A 14,581-nucleotide genomic window follows, 5' to 3' on the forward strand; every position below is an offset into this window, starting at 1 on the left:
CCTTGACCCTTTATCTCCAGCCATCCTCCTCTGTCTCTTTGTAATGTTGTTTCAAATGCCTTGCAGTCAGATGACATAGAAGCCTTTTGGAGCCTTTGATTGCTTCCATCATGGCTTCTACGTGGTCTGATTTTGTATTCTTAACTTAAACCAGGGTTGGGCAACCTTTTTGAACAAGTGTCAATGTGCAAGATCAAAATGCAGTACCGCTGTGATCTTGAGTGGGACTGCGCTGCCTAACTGACCCGTTCACTGGTGTAGCCTTCTGGACAGTGCAGAATAGAGGATGGGTCTTGAACAACCCACTGTCATACAGTGGGAACCAGTTTGTGGTTTGTCCAAAGTGGTCTTGTCGAAACTGGTCTGCATGACCAGTGATAATGTGCTCTGCATATTAGTTAGTCACGCAAGAAGCAGATCGTGTCTGTGCTCTCCATTTTTTTGCACAGATAGTTGATCCATACTGTGTAGATCAATTGAGTTGCACAGTTGTGTCACACTTTTGAAGTGTCAGCTCACTATAAAAGACAAGCTGCATGATTACGAGGAAGGAACCTTGGTCTTATCTCACGCATGCCTAAAGTGGCTTTTTACCTCTGCAAAAAGATTGCAGAACTGATCTCAGTTCAGCTGTAAAGGCCAAGTCCACCAACAGCTGAATGCATTCAGGACTTAACTGGAGTGCGAGCAACAATCAGGCTTAAGCAATCATAAAAAGATTGCTGTTGGCTGAGGCTCCCAGACTCAACTAAGGAAAGTGACAGAGTGGAGATTTGATCTTATATATATATATATATATATATATATATATATATATATATATATATATATATATATATATATATATATATTGATAAATGGATGTTGAAGCTGGAAGATCAGATATGTAGGGGGGACAGTCTGCAAAGCCTTTTGGTATGATGGATTGACTCAATTGGAGTGTTTTTTAAAGAGGATGGGAGGGGCAATGTGAAGAGGTCTATATTCTTCCAGAGGCCAGTAGGGATCAGTAGGAGGTCAAGAATGTTCCCACGAAACTCTGCACCCGGCAATGACTTTCCCATCACTCAAGAGCAGGGAAGTGTTCTGGGACAACCCAGCCTTTGCTTCTGTTTCAATGGAGCCACTTTCAGTCCTGTTGTACATGGAGAATGAATTTAATAAACAGCCAAGCACTGGACCTTTGCTGCACTCAAGTTCATGATTGAGGTTCAGATCCTAGTGGTTTTCGATCCTTGAAGAGTTTGGATGACATGAACATAGGGCCTTTTTAAAGAAAGTCTGTCAACTCTGGTCATCTTAGTAACACCCTAGGCAGCTATTTCCAGTTATGCAAGTATGGCTTTCCAATCTAATGTTTCTATAACATGTCAAGGCAGCAATTAAACCTGAATGGTATTGTAAATGAACATTTTAGAGTAAAGACTGACTGTACTGGCTTGCGTATGTCTGGGAAATCCATGAAACCATACGATGTCCCATTTGTAATTTTATTATTCTAAAGGATACTCCAGAACACTCCCTTTGCACAGCAGTCTAAGGAAATACCTTTTTTTCTACATCTGCCATGTTGTGCATTGTGATTTTCAACAAGTGGCCTGTGTCCTCCTTGTACTATCTCTTATCGCTTGAATCATAGTATGTTGGGCACTTTGGACCAGGTTTTGGATTGCACCTGATTGGTCTCTTTGTTTGGTTTTGTTTAGGGTTATTTGCTTTTCTCAACATTATGTAGAAACCTACCAAATACAACCTCCACATCATCTTGCAGGTTGGATCCAATGGCTGTGAAATCTATCACCCAACATCTAAGCAAATCTCTTCTGGTTTGTAGAGATGATGCAAAACCATGCAGTATTGCTGACTGCCACTGGAATTCAATGAAAGGTTCATCCAAGGCTGAATTTTTCAAGATTTCGTCCCTTCACTTTCCATTGATTTACTTGTAACCTTTCACATAAGAGATCTCTTCAACATCTTAAAGCTTTTCATGTCCGCACATTCCTCTTGAGTCCCTTTTAACCTTCTGCTGTTTTCCCTGGTGGCAGCATGCCATTGCACTTTGTCTTGAGCCATTCCACCATGAATGCCCATGTTATAAATTTGCCATCCTGGCCAAAGGCCATGTTTTGATGTGTGGCTGTCTAGTTCTCTGTGGTCAGTTTAGGCAAGACATGGAGTCAGTGGCAAGAGTATTTATATTCCAAAACAATCTGCTGTGTTTTTCATAGTGGCCACACGAGGGCAACTCGGGTTGCGTCGAATGAAAGGCTTGACATTTTTGTGGCTTTGCGTTTGTACATCTTCGTTTATTTCTTTTTTTATGTTGGTGCAAACTGAAGTGGCCCGATGTGCCTCATAAACATCATAAGCGTGAGAGGAAGAATTTTTTGATGGTTCACTCCTTTTTTGTTTTTCAGTTGTTTTGTCTTTCTCACTGTTTCTTCCCCTTTTGCTCTCCCTTCTCACATCTTTTCCTCCCTCACTCACATTCAAAATGTACTAAAAACCGTTGTCAGAGAGGTTTTGGTTGATTTTGTTAATGGGGAAGTGTGTATGTGTGTTTCTGCATGTGTTAAGGATAATGAGAGTGTAGTTTTAGAAAAAGAGGGTCAGCCAAAAATAACCAGGCCTGTGAGAATAAACCATTTTTAGTGAAAGAAGCTGAAATAACTTCACGAGATGATGAAGCTGAATTATAAGAAAAGTAGAGATGACTACCTCTATTTCTGATCTCTGAGAAATGGGTTACTGGCCTACCCTAGAATGGAACTAACACACATGGTTATGTCTGTGTAGTAACTTTTGCAATGCGGAAACTCCTACGAGACTGCATTTGCTGCTACCAAGGTGTAAGGTTAGGGGGTTGGTTGGGGGTAGGGTTAGGGTTAATCTCACAAGAATTTCGCAGCATAAGTGTTGCCATCTAGAATGTCACACAGACATTCCTTTTTGTTATATGGATCTTTCAAAAGTCCTTCTTTTCATAAGATGTGACCTATAAATACAAGGTCTTTAGCAATATTTATGCTCTAGAATCATCTACGACATTTGCATATGCATCTTTAATCTGATGCGAAAGGTAAGAACTCATATACAAACAAATATAAATATTATCCAAACACAAACTCCCATTCTGCACACAGAATTGGTTGTGGTTTGATTCGTGAGCATTCAGGTAGTACCTCTTTTAATAGCGTGAATCTGGTAACAAGTGGCAATGATGGCATCTCGGGGTAAGTCACATATACTTCAAAAAATTGTGGTCCTGGTTTTAGGTGGAACAGTCCAAAGTACTGATAAAGGAGGGGGGTGTTCAGCTCACGCTCACCATCGTAGACACACCAGGCTTTGGAGATGCGGTGGATAACAGCAACTGGTAAGTGAACTCTTATCCTAACTTAATATGTGGAGACAACATTAAGTAAGCCATTCAAGGGTTGCGTTCACCGAAAGATGTAGACATTTGCTCTATTTGAACCAATGGAGTGTGGGGCAGGATTATATGTTTTTCTGACCAATGGCTGATTGGAGGATAGTTTAGAAAAACTTTTTGAGAACAGTTCTTATTTTTGCTTGTCCATTCGGTGTCAACAATGGCGTAGAAATCTCACACACTACCTTAAAATATATTTTGGGGACTTTTCAGATTTTTGGTGATCTTCTCCAGTGACGTAATCTTTTTATATTAGACAATTTATTTGACACAAACATTTCATTTGTTACCATAAACGGATTGGTTTTGATTTATTTGGAGGATTTCCTCTTTCATCTTACCTCTTCCTTGTTTTTCAGTTGGCAGCCCGTCATCAACTACATCGACAGTAAGTTTGAAGATTTCCTGAATGCAGAATCCCGTGTAAACAGAAGGCAAATGCCAGACAACAGAGTTCACTGCTGCTTGTACTTCATTGCCCCCTCTGGCCATGGGTAGGAACTGCACCCTCCAGGCACGAAGCTTGGCATGAATCAACCAGCTTAAAATAAAGACGTCCCATACACACACACACACACACACACACACACACACACACATCCTGATTTCCAAATTTTGCTTTTGGTCAGCAGTGAGATGATGATGGAATTTTGTACATGAATACTGTACGACAGTGGCAAAATGAAGGCATTAGAACATGCAACTGTGAACTTATTTAAATGTATTAACAGGGTGAACGGGAGACAGAGTGAGAGAATACCAGCACAGATGGAGATGCATACTACACACACCCAGATCAAAAAATCTTACATAATGCCCACTAAACTCAGCAGGCTTGACGTATGATGGGCGTTGACTCACTCTGTTTTTGAAATAATTAGCAAATCAGACCCATCAAGAAAATTTCCAAATGTGGCTAAAACTGTGGGCATATTTTTAGCAATGAAACAGGTGATAGTATGAGAGTTTTTAATTTTTTTTTTTTTTTAAACAACATTATGAATTATGATTTTTCATCTAGAATAAAACAATATAATTTTTTTACTAAATTAATTTGTTACAATAGCAACACAATGTTCAGGTGCAATAAACAATAAACATCATCACACAATAAAAGAAAAACATGTAGAAAAAATATCATTAGAATTAAAATAAAATAACCATAAAACAAAAATATGCACAAGGACCAGTTAAAACTGTTCACTGATAGAAGTGGTAATAATCTCAGTATGAAGCATTGTAAGAGCTGTTATGCATTATTTGTTGTTGGGAATGTCTATTACAGTGTCATTGTTTACATCATTGAAACATAAAATGACATTTAGAGACTATGCATATTCATTTTGTGTTCTGTTGAGTGTAGATTTGAATGTAGTCATCTATATTTGTGATGTAACATGCCATTAACACTTGAAAAAATCAATTAATTCTATAAGGCTTTACAGTTTATAGAGAATCTGTACACTGCTCTGCATAGAAAGCAAGGCACTGTTTACTTATACATTTACATCTGGAATAATCTGACCCTTTTACCCTGACCCTTTGTGTTCAAACAGCCAGGCATATTTTCTTGCATGCCCTTTTTGGGACGCCACCAAGAAGCAAAATCCATATCTCGGTGAACTTTGTGTTGCCTCTTGAGTCTTGACATTCCTCAAATGTATAAACAGCCCCTCAGCTGGCCCCGGCCCCCCAAAGCCACACAAACATACACACAAATCCAACTCAGTGTAAAGAACAGTCTCTTTGTCTGGATTCCCAAATGAAAATGACAGAGACACATAGTGAACAAGTCTTCATTCCCTGCATGACATAATTCCACTAGTTTGGAGGGACACGATGAGAAAACATTCAGTGTTCTGCGCTGACACAGCCTCTCTGCTCTTGTCTGTTTATTCATGCCTGCTTCTGGGACTTGTTTCAGTTCTGTTGCATCACTTCAAAGGACAGAGCTCATTTTTGTATTTGGTTTATGTGTAAGCTTTTCCGGCTTATCCAGTATTTTGTTTAACCTTTTTTGGTTGTTGTTATTATTCATTATGGTCATGTAACTGATCTGGAAAAAGTGTATTTTTAACATTTTATATTGTTTTCATTATACCATATGCAGTAATTATAGTCGTTCCCTACCTTTACTTGTAAGGCTTTTGCTGGACTATTACATTTTTATATACATTTTTATTTTAAATGTTAAATTCATTCATTAGTTTTCAATTTGGGATAAAAAAACAAAAGTTTAGGTTATTTTTAAAAACATTTTTACCTGTAATTTTGAATCGAACTAAATTAGTAATACTTTATTTTCAGTGTCTATAGCTGCTTTTCCACCATCGGGCCGAACAGATCTGAGCATGGTATGGAACGGCTAAAGTAGCATTTCCACTTGAGCACAGTTCAGCACGATTGTAAACCGTTCTCTGTCCAGAATTCTCTACACGGTTAGCTAACTGTACTCAACCGTGCTGGTTGAATGGCTTTAGTAAGTGGTGACTCATTTAGTGTATCTTCGTGATTTTATTATGATGTTTTAACTATTACTGTAGCCTGCATTTATTTTTCTATATGCCTTTTTCATCAGGGAAGTAGATTACTAGCTTATATACTATAATACTTTTTTTATAATATTTTGTCAGTTAATAACCTTTTTAGCTATAGTCTGGAAACATTTACCTTTCTCCAGTTCATGTCACCGGATCAGCACAGACCGGTACGGTTTTGCAACGAGAACTGTTCGGCCCGATGGTGGAAAAGTGGCTTATGTTACACATTATATACTATACTGTACTGTAGTGTTCTGTACTATACTCCTCTATACTAATCTGCACTATACAGTTCTTTTCAATATTATGCCATATTATACTATGCTGTACTATTCTATAGTATAGAATTGTACAGTATAGCATAGAGAAGTATATTATATTATAGAATAGAATCTATACATTAAGATACTGTACTATAGGGGGACCTGGGTAGCTCAGCGAGTATTGACTCTGACTACCACCCCTGGAGTCGCGAGTTCGAATCCAGGGTGTGCTGAGTGACTCCAGCCAGGTCTCCTAAGCAACCAAATTGGCCCAGGTTGCTAGGGAGGGTAGAGTCACATGGGGTAACCTCCTCATGGTCGCAATTAGTGGTTCTCGCTCTCAATGGGGGTGCGTGGATCGCGGAGAATAGCATGAGCCTCCACGTGCGGAGTCTCCGTGGTGTCATGCACAGTGAGCCACGTGGTAAGATTCGTGGATTGACGGTCTCAGAAGCGGAGGCAACTGAGACTTGTCCTCCGCCACCCGGATTGAGGTGAGTAACCGCACCACCACGGGGACCTACTAAGTAGTGGGAATTGGGCATTCCAAATTGGAAGAAAAGGGGATAATAAAAAAAAAAAAAAAAGATACTGTACTATACTATTTTATGCGGTACTGTACTATATTTACTATACTAAACGGAAATGTAGTAAATAGAGGGGCTAAAGGTAAATGCTAGGCACTTTGCACATAATATGGTATGCCCTTAAATGGCTTTTTGCAATATACAAATATAACTGCAATATAATAAAAATATTAAGGATACCTTTTCAATCATTCACAAACCATTTCTTTTAAATTCATCTTTTAACTAGAAGATATAACCCCTGAAATTACAGTACCTATTCAACAAAAATAATTATCCCACTATGCGTGTTGAGTAATTGTGAACGGGTGTTTCACGGTATAGCTGTCACTATATTGTGTAATAATACTTGTGACTGACTTGTCTGTATAAATACACAGTTAACATGATCACTGAACTGCAAAGTGCTACCAGAAATCTCCCTATTAAAAATACAAAAATGCACTTGTATTTTGAACAACTAAAGTTGGTTAGTAAAGAGACGTTCCATCTTTTCAGACTGAAGCCTCTGGATATCGAGTTCATGAAGCGTCTACACGACAAAGTCAACGTCATCCCCCTCATCGCCAAAGCAGACACGCTCACACCAGAGGAGTGCCAACTTTTCAAGAAGCAGGTGTGTGTGTGTGTGTGCGGATGTGTGACTTTAGATTTCACAAGTGATGTTTCTCAGTTCTCCCTAAGCATACTGTTCTCTCATCACTAGATTATGAAGGAGATCCAGGAGCACAAAATCAAGATCTATGAGTTTCCAGACACAGAAGACGATGAGGACAGCAAACTTATTCACAAAATAAAGGTGCAGACACATGACAGCTAAAAGGGATAGTTCACCCGAAAATGAAAATGGTTATCATTCCCTCACCTTTTACTCTACCAACTATGTTCATTTGTTTTCGTTATTAAGGTCTGTAATTTACAGAATAAATTTTTTTTCTAGATTATTTTGAGGTTTTCATTATTGATTGTATGCAAGCTGCTACAGAACTAATTTAGTTGTTTGGTCCTGCAGTGACTCTAAAGTTCAGTGAGAACCTTCGTCAGAACTCCTGCATCCGTTCATTTTCTCTCTGTGTGTGGTCGATACAGGCTTTCTGTAATTAACTGTGGTTTGTATCAACAGGAGAAGATGCCTCTGGCTGTGGTCGGTAGCAACGTGGTGATCGAAGTTAACGGCAGGAAGGTCAGAGGGCGCCAATACCCCTGGGGCGTGGCAGAAGGTACGTGCTGAATTACCATGACACATCTGAGTTTGTTGTGAGGTCTGAAACATTTTTAGTGTATAGTTCACCTAAGAAATTGAAATCCAATCTATACTCACCCTCACAGACCCCTATGATTTTCTGTTGCGGAACTCAAACAGAGAAATTTTTAAGTTTTGTTTTCCATGCAGTTACAATAAATAGGGATTGAAGCTTTCAGGCTTCAGAAAGGAAGTAAAAGCATCATAAAAGTCATCCTTAAGACTCTTAAGACTGTCAAATTCAAATAAAAAATGTGAACATTTGTTGTATTTTTGCTTAAAATTAAAACATTCAAATGCTGAAATGAGACATCGTCGATTTAAAAATTAGATGTCTTGTACATTATTCCCTTACCTGAAATAATGGCTTTGAAATGTTTGAAATTCATCGAATATAATTATAACGTAATTTCTCAGCTGTGGTGACAGCCCTAAAAGACATGTATGCTATATTCCAAGTTTTCTGAAGCCATTTCATAGCTTTGTGTGAGGAAAAAGATCCAAATTTACATCGTTATTCACTGATAAACTTCCCGCCCAGTGAGCTGTTAACCGCTGTGACCTCAAGAACCGAATCAGTCCTATTCGTGGGTGAAACATTCAGACCAACCAATTTAGTAATTTTGCATCCTTTTTGAAGCTTAAAAGCTTCAGTCCCTGTTCATTGCAACTGTATGGAAAACACTCATCAAAATTTCACCATTTATGCTCCCTAGAAGAAATTCATGTTGGTTTGGAACAACATAAGGGTGAGTAAATGATGACAGAATTTTTATTTTTGGCTGAATTAGCCCTATAAAAGGAATGGAGCTCTTTTGATGCAAATGGACTGAATGCTGGTTTCAAGAGGATTGTGATGCGGGCTTGCTGGAAAATCTCCCTCCCAGGTCGAATGTTCCACTGGAGGGATTCTGGAAAAGGGAGGGGGATGAAGTGTATCCTCAACTTTAGTTTCACCAGATTCAGAACATCATTAAGTCCTTGTGAGAGAACGAGACAGTCACCCCCTATTATCATCACAAACCACAAATGACTTGTTGTGGTTGTGTTATTTTTTCCCCATATTTCTTTCTTTCTTTACGAAGCTCCTCCCTGAGAGTTTTTTTTTTTTTTTTTTTTTTTTTTTTTGAATTGTTGTTCTGTGGTGAGTGAGTGTGTCTTGTTATTTTCCCTCGGTTGTTTACGTGTCATTCTTTCTTTTCTCTTTTTTTTCTTTCTGTCTGCTCTTTACCATGACTGACAGAGGGCGTTATTGGTAAACAAAACCATTTTTTCATTTGTACACTCTTCTTCGTTAAGGCCTCTCCCTCCCTCTTCCTCTTCCACCTTCTGTGCTGAATCTGTGCTGATTGTCAAATTCGTGCTCTATAAATAGTCGTGCAGCAACCTAAGCTGCAGTCCCATAGAAAATAGCAACACTGCTCTCTAACATGTTTATAGGTTCGTAATTACCCCTTATAGGACTGGGCGATATAGTAAAAAAAAAAAAATTGTCAGCCATTTGTCAGTAATCAAAAATATTTGGACAGCTTTGGACACTTAAAATGCATCACACTTAAAGTGGTCATGACATGAGGAATCAAATTTTCCTTGATATGTTGACAAATAAGAGGTCATTGTTCTTTAAAAAACTTTTTAAAAACTTTACTCGCTCAGCGAGTCACGCTGACTACCACCCCTGGAGTTGCGAGTTTGAATCCAGGGTGTGCTGAGTGACTCTAGCCAGGTCTCCTAAGCAGCCAAATTGGCCCGGTTGCTAGGGAGGGTAGAGACACATGGGGTAACCTCCTCGTGGTCGTTATAATGTGTGATTCTCGCTCTCGGTGGGGTGCGTGGTGAGTTGTGCGTGGATGCCGCGGAGAATAGGGTGAAGCCTCCACACGCGCTATGTCTCCGCGGTAACGCGCTCAACGAGCCACGTGATAAGATGCGTGGATTGACGGTCTCAGACGCGGAGGCAACTGAGATTCGTCCTCCGCCACCTGGATTGAGGCGAGTCACTACGCCACTACAAGGACACGTGTTGCATTGGGAATTGGGCATTCCAAATTGGGGAGAAAAGGGGAGAAATAAAAAGGCTTCCTCTCCAGTCCAAAAAGAGCATTTATTGTTTCCACAAAAACTACTCGTTTTGAAATTGGCTACATTGTGACGTCACAGTGCAGTGTCAAATGCATAGTCCCCGCATCCACAACTCATCTCGGCCGGTGAGTTGACAGAGAGAGAAAGTGGCTGGGATACTGCAACACTGAAATTGGTACTATTGTAGTTTGCTTTTAACCAGCAGAAAGAGTAAAGTTAGCTCCCCAGACGTTGTTGTGTTCCTGTTTTTAGAAAAACTGCATTCTGAGAACCAAGGATTCAGGCTTTGCAAAGAAATTGTACTGAAATATGTGGCAGTGGCATCAATAGCAGTAGCAAAATTGTATTGTCAGCCGTTTTTATCTCAAAATAAACCATGGTATTTAGCAGAGATGGGCCCCTTCTGTTAAAATGAATAGGAGAAATTGGAATGCCCAATCAAGGAGCTCTAAGACACCAATGGTCAACGCATGTAGAAAGGAAGTCCCACCTTATTGGTAAAAGAGCCAATCACCTTTAAAATGCAGACATTGCCTGTAAGTGAACTCGGGAACGCACATGCACATTAGCTAAGCCGGAAAACATTTTTTTTTTAGCATATTATAAGGTAAAGAAGCACAATTTTGGATTTAAAATTGTGGATTTAAAATGTGTTCTTTGATCGTAATCTTGACCAGCCGTTTTTGAGATTTCAGTCTTTCCCCATTCAAGTAGATAGGAGCTGCACTAACATGAATGGAAATAACCTCACAAAAGCATTCCAAAAATGGCCCAACAGTAAACTGACTTGCATGAAAGACTGGAAATACATAATTCCTCACAAAATATTGATTTGATATTAAATTATTTAAATATGGCAGAAGAACACGGAGTGCAGCGAAAAACAATGGTGAAGTATATGGCAGTAAGGCTGCCTGCTTTCTTGTCATAGCCATGATGTCCTGCATTTTGGCTGAAATTAACACATCGGAATGCCCATTTTCTCATATTTAAGCGGCAAATTAATCAAGGGAGACCCCTGGTTGACCGGAGAATCATTCGATGGTGATTGCCCAGCCGGAGAACATCGCTTTTCGTAGAACTTCTCTTGACAAGAAGTAAAATATGGTTAAACCCTAGTTTTACACATTGTATTTTTCTTAATGAACACAAGAAATAATTATATTTTCTCTCTCTCTCTCTCTCTCTCTCTCTCTCTCTCTCTCTCTCTCTCTCTCTCTCTCTCTCTCTATATATATATATATATATATATATATATATATATATATATATATATATATATATATATATATATATAGATCAGCCAGAAGATCGGCAATTACAGAATTACTCAAACCAGCCCATCTGTGCCAGTGCCAGACGGGCTGGTTTGAGTAGTTCTGTAACTGCTGATCTCCTGGGATTTTTATGCACAACAGTCTCTAGAGTGTAAAGAGAATGGTGTGAAAAGCAAAAAACATCCAGCAAGAGACAGTTCTGTGGATGAAAATGGCTTTGTGACAAGGAGGAGGGTGGGGCCGGGCCGTGACTATGCACGCCCGGCCCCCGATCGGGCTAATCTGCTGAGGAGAGGGATAAGTGCAACGAGATGCGGCAGTTCGGGAGAGAGAGAGCTACAGGCAGCTGCCCTGTATGTGTTTATGTTTGTGTGTCTTTGAGTTTAAGTTTATTGAAAATATTACTTTGCTTCGTCTGGTTCCCGCCGCCTCCTATCCATTGAACCCTGTTACAGGCTTTCTTAATGACAGAGGTCAGAGGAGAATGGCCAGACTGTTCAAAGCTGAAAGGAAGGTGACAGTAACCTTAATAACCACACGTTACAACAGTGCTATGCAGAAAAGCCTTTCTGAACGTACAACACATCGAACGTTGAGGCGGATGGGCTACAGCAGCAGAAGACCCCTCTGGGTACCACTACTGTCAGCTAAGAACAGGAAACTGAGGCTGCTTTGGGCACAGGCTCACCAAACCTTGATGGTAGACGATTGGATAAACATCGCCTGGTCTTACGAATCTTGATTTCTGCTGCGACATGCAGATGGTAGTCCCACAGCGGCCTCAGTTTTCTGTTCTTGGCTGACTGAAGTGGAACCTGATGTGGTCTTCTACTGTTGTAGCAACATCTGCCTCAATGTTCGACGTGTTGTGCATTCTGAGATGCTATTCTGCTCACTACAGTTGTATAGAGGGGTTATCTGAGTTACCATAGCCTTTCTGTCAGCTTGAAGCAGTCAAATTTTTTGCCCCTTTCTGATGGTTGATGTGAACATTAAATGAAGCTCCAGACCCATATCTGCATGATTTTATGCACTGCACTGCTGCCACACGATTGGCTGATTAGATAATCGCATGAATAAGTAGATGTACAGGTGTACCTCATAAAATGGTCGGTGAGTGTATGTATATATACAGGTGCATCTCAATAAATTAGAATGTCGTGGAAAAGTTCATTTATTTCAGTAATTCAACTCAAATTGTGAAACTCGTGTATTAAATAAATTCAATGCACACAGACTGAAGTAGTTTAAGTCTTTGGTTCTTTTAATTGTGATGATTTTGGCTCACATTTAACAAAAACCCACCAATTCACTATCTCAAAAAATTAGAATACATCATAAGACCAATAAAAAAAACATTTTTAGTGAATTGTTGGCCTTCTGGAAAGTATGTTCATTTAATGTATATGTACTCAATACTTGGTAGGGGCTCCTTTTGCTTTAATTACTGCCTCAATTCGGCGTGGCATGGAGGTGATCAGTTTGTGGCACTGCTGAGGTGGTATGTAAGCCCAGGTTTCTTTGACAGTGGCCTTCAGCTCATCTGCATTTTTTGGTCTCTTGTTTCTCATTTTCCTCTTGACAATACCCCATAGATTCTCTATGGGGTTCAGGTCTGGTGAGTTTGCTGGCCAGTCAAGCACACCAACACCATGGTCATTCAACCAACTTTTGGTGCTTTTGGCAGTGTGGGCAGGTGCCAAATCCTGCTGGAAAATGAAATCAGCATCTTTAAAAAGCTGGTCAGCAGAAGGAAGCATGAAGTGCTCCAAAATTTCTTGGTAAACGGGTGCAGTGACTTTGGTTTTCAAAAAACACAATGGACCAACACCAGCAGATGACATTGCACCCCAAATCATCACAGACTGTGGAAACTTAACACTGGACTTCAAGCAACTTGGGCTATGAGCTTCTCCACCCTTCCTCCAGACTCTAGGACCTTGGTTTCCAAATGAAATACAAAACTTGCTCTCATCTGAAAAGAGGACTTTGGACCACTGGGCAACAGTCCAGTTCTTCTTCTCCTTAGCCCAGGTAAGACGCCTCTGACGTTGTCTGTGGTTCAGGAGTGGCTTAACAAGAGGAATACGACAACTGTAGCCAAATTCCTTGACATGTCTGTGTGTGGTGGCTCTTGATGCCTTGACCCCAGCCTCAGTCCATTCCTTGTGAAGTTCACCCAAATTCTTGAATCGATTTTGCTTGACAATCATAAGGCTGCGGTTCTCTCGGTTGGTTGTGCATCTTTCTTCCACACTTTTCCTTCCACTCAACTTTCTGTTAACATGCTTGGATACAGCACTCTGTGAACAGCCAGCTTCTTTGGCAATGAATGTTTGTGGCTTACCCTCCTTGTGAAGGGTGTCAATGATTATCTTCTGGACAACTGTCAGATCAGCAGTCTTCCCCATGATTGTGTAGCCTAGTGAACCAAACTGAGAGACCATTTTGAAGGCTCAGGAAACCTTTGCAGGTGTTTTGAGTTGATTAGCTGATTGGCATGTCACCATATTCTAATTTTTTGAGATAGTGAATTGGTGGGTTTTTGTTAAATGTGAGCCAAAATCATCACAATTAAAAAAACCAAAGACTTAAACTACTTCAGTCTGTGTGCATTGAATTTATTTAATACACGAGTTTCACAATTTGAGTTGAATTACTGAAATAAATGAACTTTTCCATGACATTCTAATTTATTGAGATGCACCTGTACATATGGAAATTATGATTATTTCTTGTATAATATATATATGGAAATGAAAAGGTACAGTCAGCAGGTCTTAAAAATACCCTGGCAGGGTGACCAGGACTATGTAAACATTGTTTCCTTGATCAGGTATCACCCTGAAGGGGTTTATTTTATGATAATTAACAGCTGACTGGACACTATCCCACTTATTATGCAGCTGCATACCAAATAAATAAATAATTGGACATGAAAATTGATTTGCTTTGAAATTATGTTATTATATGAGAAGAAATAAATCACATCTCTAGAAAAAGCTGAATTCCTCCTCCAGTTTGCAGTTGAATTCTGTCGGTTTTATTTTGCCTAATTAAAAGTCTCCCTGCTCATTATCAAGCTTATTACAAGACTACTTGCCAAATAAAGAAAGAAATGGGTATGAAACATTGATTTGAGTTTAAATTATT

At 39.6% G+C, this 14,581-nt stretch overlaps 1 protein-coding gene across 6 annotated transcripts in view; it reads left to right on the forward strand.

Annotated features, from left to right (window-relative positions):
• The window catches only part of LOC127437206 (septin-7-like), a 71,752-nt gene that overhangs the window by 26,980 nt on the left and 30,191 nt on the right, over nucleotides 1-14,581 (forward strand). For all 6 annotated transcript variants that reach the window (XR_007896548.1, XM_051691986.1, XM_051691990.1 and 3 more), the window contains exons 4-8: nucleotides 3,279-3,379; nucleotides 3,796-3,930; nucleotides 7,325-7,442; nucleotides 7,533-7,625; nucleotides 7,950-8,046. Coding sequence is in view for 5 of the 6 variants with exons in the window: in XM_051691986.1 (XP_051547946.1) it covers nucleotides 3,279-3,379; nucleotides 3,796-3,930; nucleotides 7,325-7,442; nucleotides 7,533-7,625; nucleotides 7,950-8,046 (544 nt within the window). In the remaining variant the exon portion in view is untranslated. The remainder of the gene's footprint in view (nucleotides 1-3,278; nucleotides 3,380-3,795; nucleotides 3,931-7,324; nucleotides 7,443-7,532; nucleotides 7,626-7,949; nucleotides 8,047-14,581) is intronic.

The sequence above is a fragment of the Myxocyprinus asiaticus genome, chromosome 48 (assembly GCF_019703515.2).
Source record: "Myxocyprinus asiaticus isolate MX2 ecotype Aquarium Trade chromosome 48, UBuf_Myxa_2, whole genome shotgun sequence".
NCBI classification, from domain to species: Eukaryota; Metazoa; Chordata; class Actinopteri; order Cypriniformes; family Catostomidae; genus Myxocyprinus; species Myxocyprinus asiaticus.